The sequence below is a fragment of the Sinocyclocheilus anshuiensis genome, unplaced genomic scaffold (assembly GCF_001515605.1).
Source record: "Sinocyclocheilus anshuiensis isolate Anshui unplaced genomic scaffold, SAMN03320099.WGS_v1.1 scaffold318, whole genome shotgun sequence".
In the NCBI taxonomy this organism is placed as follows: Eukaryota; Metazoa; Chordata; class Actinopteri; order Cypriniformes; family Cyprinidae; genus Sinocyclocheilus; species Sinocyclocheilus anshuiensis.
In genome coordinates this window covers 260,212-266,122 of record NW_015547653.1, presented here as the reverse complement: position 1 = coordinate 266,122, position 5,911 = coordinate 260,212, and the positions used below count along the sequence as shown (strand labels likewise).

At 40.6% G+C, this 5,911-nt stretch overlaps 1 protein-coding gene across 1 annotated transcript in view; it reads left to right on the top strand.

Annotated features, from left to right (window-relative positions):
* The window catches only part of efnb3b (ephrin-B3b), a 79,759-nt gene extending 74,338 nt beyond the window's left edge, over positions 1 to 5,421 (top strand). Inside the window, exon 5 of the mRNA XM_016504239.1 lies at positions 3,909 to 5,421. Within this exon, the coding sequence (XP_016359725.1) occupies positions 3,909 to 4,330 (422 nt within the window). The 3' untranslated portion in view covers positions 4,331 to 5,421. The remainder of the gene's footprint in view (positions 1 to 3,908) is intronic.
* The last annotated feature ends 490 nt before the right edge of the window (positions 5,422 to 5,911 follow it).

Here is a 5,911-nt window from a genome sequence, read left to right as displayed (position 1 = left end):
TGAACAAAATGGTAGCGATCGGACAGGTAGGATCTAAACCATCTTAAAGCCTGTCCTTGAATACCTGTATAGTTTTGTAATCGATCTATGAGTTTGCCATGGTCTATGGTGTTGAACACAGCACTAAAATACTGTCTGTCTGTCTGTCTATTTATCTGACTGTCTGTCTGTCTGACAGGCAGCCCCTGTCTTCTCTGTGGCAGTCCCATGTCTTTGGAATAGTCTTCCATTGCACATTAGATCATGTGACTCATTTGACTGTTTTAAATCAGTGTTGAAAACACACCTTTACTCTGTGGCATACAGTTGCCCCTATCGTTTGGGACATTGATCAGTGATGGATATTGTGTGTATTGTGTTTGTTTGAGTAATTTTTAGACATGTAAAGCACTTTGGTCAACTTGTGTTGTTTTAAATGTGCTATATAAATAAATGTTGATTGATTGATTGTCTGTCTGTCTGTCTGTCTGTCTGTCTATCTGTCTGACTGTCTGTCTGTCTATCTATCTGACTGACTGTCTGTCTGTCTATCTATCTGACTGACTGTCTGTCTGTCTATCTATCTGACTGACTGTCTGTCTGTCTATCTATCTGACTGACTGTCTGTCTGTCTATCTATCTGACTGACTGTCTGTCTGTCTGTCTATCTGACTGACTGTCTGTCTGTCTATCTATCTGACTGGCTGTCTGTCTGTCTGTCTATCTGACTGGCTGTCTGTCTATCTGTCTGAGTGACTGACTGTCTGTCTGTCTGTCTATCTATCTGACTGTCTGTCTGTCTATCTATCTGACTGGCTGTCTGTCTGTCTATCTATCTATCTGACTGGCTGTCTGGCTGTCATCAGTTGGAGTGGTGGAGGGTGTAGGTGGGTTTGGGGGGGCTGCAGGTCATTACGAGCACAATAACACGGACAGTCATAGAGACACGGAGCGAAGGAGGAGGTGGAGGAAAGGAGTGAGGGACAGAGAGAGAATTGAGGAAGGAAAACGAGAGGAATTGTGTCAAGAATAATGATGGGCCAATTGAGAGTGCCTGCAGTCAGATCCCTGTATTTCTGACTGTTCCTGTGCTCGGCAGGGGCTCTCATTGTCTCCCGTAGAGATCACAACTGCACACACACATATACACACACACACTGAAACATCAGCTATGTCCGGCTAAGTAGGCACAATGGTCATTTGTTCCATGTCTTGTATTTAATGTGTGTGTGTAATCAAATCTGTTGTACCTTTCCAATCTGTTTATAGTTTGTGTTATCAACAATTTTTTATTCTGCAGAACACACAATTTTGATAAATATTTTGATAAATCTTCAAACTGTCTGTTTACATACGCCAGAAGTATACAGTGACTACAGGCTGTCAAAAAGTATAATGAAAGTAGTCCATAAAACAGTTATATTTCAAGCCTTCTGAAGCCATACAGAAGGTTTGTGTGAACACCAAAATTTAAGTTTGATTCAGTTCAATTTACATTTATTTGTAAAGCACTTTTCACAATATTTATTGTGCTTTACAGAAAATGTTTCAAATGTTACAATCAAGAAGCCAGAAGTGACTGTATCAAGTAATTATTCTTTAAAAAAATGTTATTTCAGTTGCCATTTCAAGCAAATTTGATGTCACCAAACACCCTTGGTTTTACATAATGCACAACCAAACATGATGGTGGACAGAGAGCAAGATTTACATTGTAAAACTCACTCAAATAACAATCCGTTGCTCACTCAAAGCTATCATATTGCTTCAGAAGACTTAAATATATTACGACACAATCATATGGACTACTTTCATCTACATGTGTCAAAACAGCAGCTGAGACATTGTGCACAACATCTCCTTCTGTGCTCCACACAAGAAAGAAAGTCCTACAAGTTTTAGATTTCCGTTTTTTGGGTGAACTGCCCCTTTAATAACCTATAAAGACTTGAATAATAAGGCAGTCCACCTTTGAGAATGACCATGTGGTGGTTATCTAGCACATGTGTTGTTTTGTACTTCCTCAGGTTCCTCGTCTTAAAGAGCCCAATCAAGCCACAGTGTTTAGATTGGCTTTCATTTCCCCTGCGAAATGCCTCCCACACGCCATAATCCCGTTATGTAAAGATAAATTACTAATATAGCCTCATAGATCCCACATCTATTAAAATGCACTCTCAGCTGTTGTTCATAGAAGAGGCTAAATACATGATTCCAGTGTTTAAAGCTGCAGAGCATAAACCACAGCTCATATTTCCATGTGTACATTTTTTTTTATTTATTATGTTTTATTAATACAGAGGAGAACATTTAGAGCTGCTGCTCCTTGGTGTGTCCTCTGAGTGTTTAACAGCTTTTATGGTAATAAAAAAAGAATGATAAACAACTTCCAGCAGCAAAAAAAGTTGCTATATTAAGAATAATTCATGGTGTGGCCTCAACTGCAAGCACTTTAAAGGCGAATTCACACAGAGGCCAAATATTCAGCATGGATGGATCTATGAAACTATTCATACTGGGGAATAAATTTTGCCTGATTATGGAAGGTTTTTCCAATTTACTCTCATTGTGAATAGACCTTTTGTCTGAGCTTTGTCACTGAACCGTTTCGTACTTGTTGTGAACAGGTCTTAATGCTGTGTCTAAATACTCATCCTCTCATCTTTATTTTTCAACTTAACGGTCTGATGATTGCGGTTCACATCTCCATTGCCAGACTGCAGTGGCTGACCACAGGTTTACACTGCGTGTTTTACGCCTGTGCCAAAGCATGCATGTTTGCGGAAACCTAATCCACCTTGACTCATTGTGATGTGAGTCACTGGTCAGCGAGTTCAGAGAAAAGTCCAGTACTTTACAAAATCCTCCAAATTTTATTCAGATTTCTGACAGTTTGAGTGAACACGGAGGACTCTAATTGGTTCGGTCTGATCTGTTAAGGACATGAACAAGCCAATCAAAGGGTTAGATGACTGGCCCCGTTTAATTTGTTCCATTTGATTGGTTAAAGTCATTAACTAGCCCATCAGATGACGAGGTAGACAGAGGAAGGAGATACTAGAGGGCAGGATGTGGCAGCGCTAATGAACCCGCTACATCAGACTGATACTCATGTAAGTGTCAGAGGGCACTTCTCTGAGTCTGCGCTCCAATACAGGAACAAGTTAAAGGTGGTCATCTCACTAATGGGTGTCATCACCACATGCAATCCAGAAAAGTTTCCCTGACTAAAAGCACTGAAGTTTAGAAAACTGTTTAGCCAAGGGACATCAATTTAGGGGACTTATGCAAACTAATCTAATGTCAAAGTTTGTTCAAAGAAGCAATATGTGACACACTCTATAATTTTGGCAGATATCACGGTGAGCTGTTTGTGGAGAAATGTGATTATAAGCAAGAAAAACTAGAATTTTGACTGTTATTTTTGATGAATTTGTAGCCTTCATATTGCCCAGTTTATTACAAAATTCAAACAATAAATTTTGTTTTGTCACTCTTTAATATGGTGTGACAGATTGCTGCATTGCTGAAAGTCATTCAATATCCATAGCTTATTAGATATATGTGCATGTGTGTGTGTGTGTGTGTGTGTGTATGTGTGTAATCAAAATACAGTAAAACAGTAATATTGGGAAATATTATTATAATTATTATATTAAAAAAACATACTGACCCCAGACATTTGATCGGTAGTGTATGTTAGAATAAATCTCCTAAACTCCTAAAAAAAAAAAGTCTGAAAAAGAGGCCATTGTCTCAACAATTATTATTATGATGTTGAAATAATCATTGAATTATTACATATTTAATTATTTTATTTTATTTTCTTGAAATCTTGAAATAAATATATTTGAGTCAAAATGACTCAAAATGATGGAGCAGGTCTTTATATATCTGTTGAATTGATCAAATTTTTCTCTGTTTTGCAGGTGCTGGAAACAACACACATCCCAGAATTCCCCCTAGAGGTCCTGGTGGAGAAAATGGCCCTCTCCCCCCCTCCAACATCGCTGTTATCGCAGGTGCAGCAGGCGGTTCAGCTTTCCTACTGCTCGTAACTGCTGTGATCTGCGTGGTGTGCTACCGACGACGACACGCCAAGCATTCTGAATCACACCACCCTCCCCTCTCCCTCTCCTCCCTGACCTCGCCCAAACGTGGCTGCGTCGGGGGTGTAGGAGGCGGCAACAACAACGGCTCGGAGCCTAGCGACATCATCATCCCGTTGCGGACTTCTGACTCCGCCTACTGCCCGCACTACGAGAAAGTGAGCGGGGATTACGGCCATCCGGTCTACATTGTACAGGAGATGCCCCCTCAAAGTCCCGCCAACATCTACTATAAAGTATGAGAACCGGAGACAACCTTACCGACAACATCTGCTAAGACCACACCACACCGACCTTAAACAACGACCTAAATCCCACCCCCACAGTCTGCACCCCAATAGATCAGATCCTTTTACCTTCACACGCATTTCTCCGACACACTGACCGTTCATGGTCGAGTGTGTCTGTGTGTGTGTGTGTGTGTTACCATTCTTCGCAAACTCACCCAACTTCGGCCTTTTGTTGGAGAGAGAATGTCCTGATGTGAGGGCCTCCCTCTCTCTGACATCCCACATGGGGGAAAATTCTTAAAGCTAGAGAAGACCTCCTGGAGTGAATCAGCCAACTGAAAAAAACATGAACTCCTTTTTTGGGGGGCATTCTGGAGCACAAGCATCAAAACTTTTTCTGATGTACTTGAAAAACTGAGACTATAAACACACAAAAAAAGAAAAGAAAACTCAACCTGTCCAAACCTACAAAGACAACTTTGACTTCGAATGCTACATTTACTCGCAAATAGCAGTCTAGTTTGTGTTAAACTCCTTCGAAAGGGGGAGGGGCCATTGATTCAGCCAGTCGTCACACAGGGCTGCAGTCACGTGATCTAGGACCCATGTGTTTGATTGGATTTGTAGTGGCGTGGAGAATCTTGTATATTTTAATAACGTGTGTATTTTGTGAGTGTGTAGGATAAATATTCCGACACTGCTGTCGCACACGTTGCGACCGGCGTGCTTCAGTACAACTTGCGAGTGTTTTTGTGTATGGATGAGTGTGTGTTTGAGTAAACTGTTAGCGTGAGCATGGGCGCGTGTGTTTGTTAGACTGTTTTAAAACCAAAACACAAAAATATGAGCGAACATCAAAAAAGGTTTTTTATCGCTTTCAACACATAGATTATAATTATATATGAATACTCAGTAAAATAATTTTTAGATTTTCTTTTCATGTAAAGTTACAGTTTGCTAGGCCTAATTTTTTCCTATTTTTTTATGACATGCTGACCTTGTTTCTTCCCCTTTTTGAGTTGTAAATTAATTTAATGCTTTCATTCTGTTGCAGAAACGGAGTGTGTTTGGTTCCCCCTCATTTTCCTCTTTCCCAGGAGTCTCCTCCGCTCTACACATATATTTTTATAGTGGGGGGGGGGGGGGGGACAGAAAGGAGGGAAGAATTGGATGGGGGTGAAATAAAAAGAAAAGAATGCGAACACCGCCTTTTGGGAAAGCAAACGCACGAGCGAGGAAACTTCTAGTAAGACTGTGAAACTATGGAAGAATCACACATTAAAAGAAAAAAAAAATAGGGGAGGGGGAGGTGGGGGGAGAGAAGGAAAGTCGAAAGCTGATTGAAGGAGAAGAGAGAGAGGGATGGAAAGGTTTTCAATAAACTCGTCTGAAGCTGTGGAAGAGGCAGATTTGGGCCCAATGGTCTTCTGAGGTGCAAAGAGACAGATGAGGGGAAGAAAGAAACTCATTCTCTCAGATGGACAACAGATAGATGGACACAGAATTACTCTTTAAAGACACACTGCTCTTTTTTGTTCACATGAAGTGAAGTGGAAATATTTCTAGACTCATTTCAGATTCTTGAGTATCGGA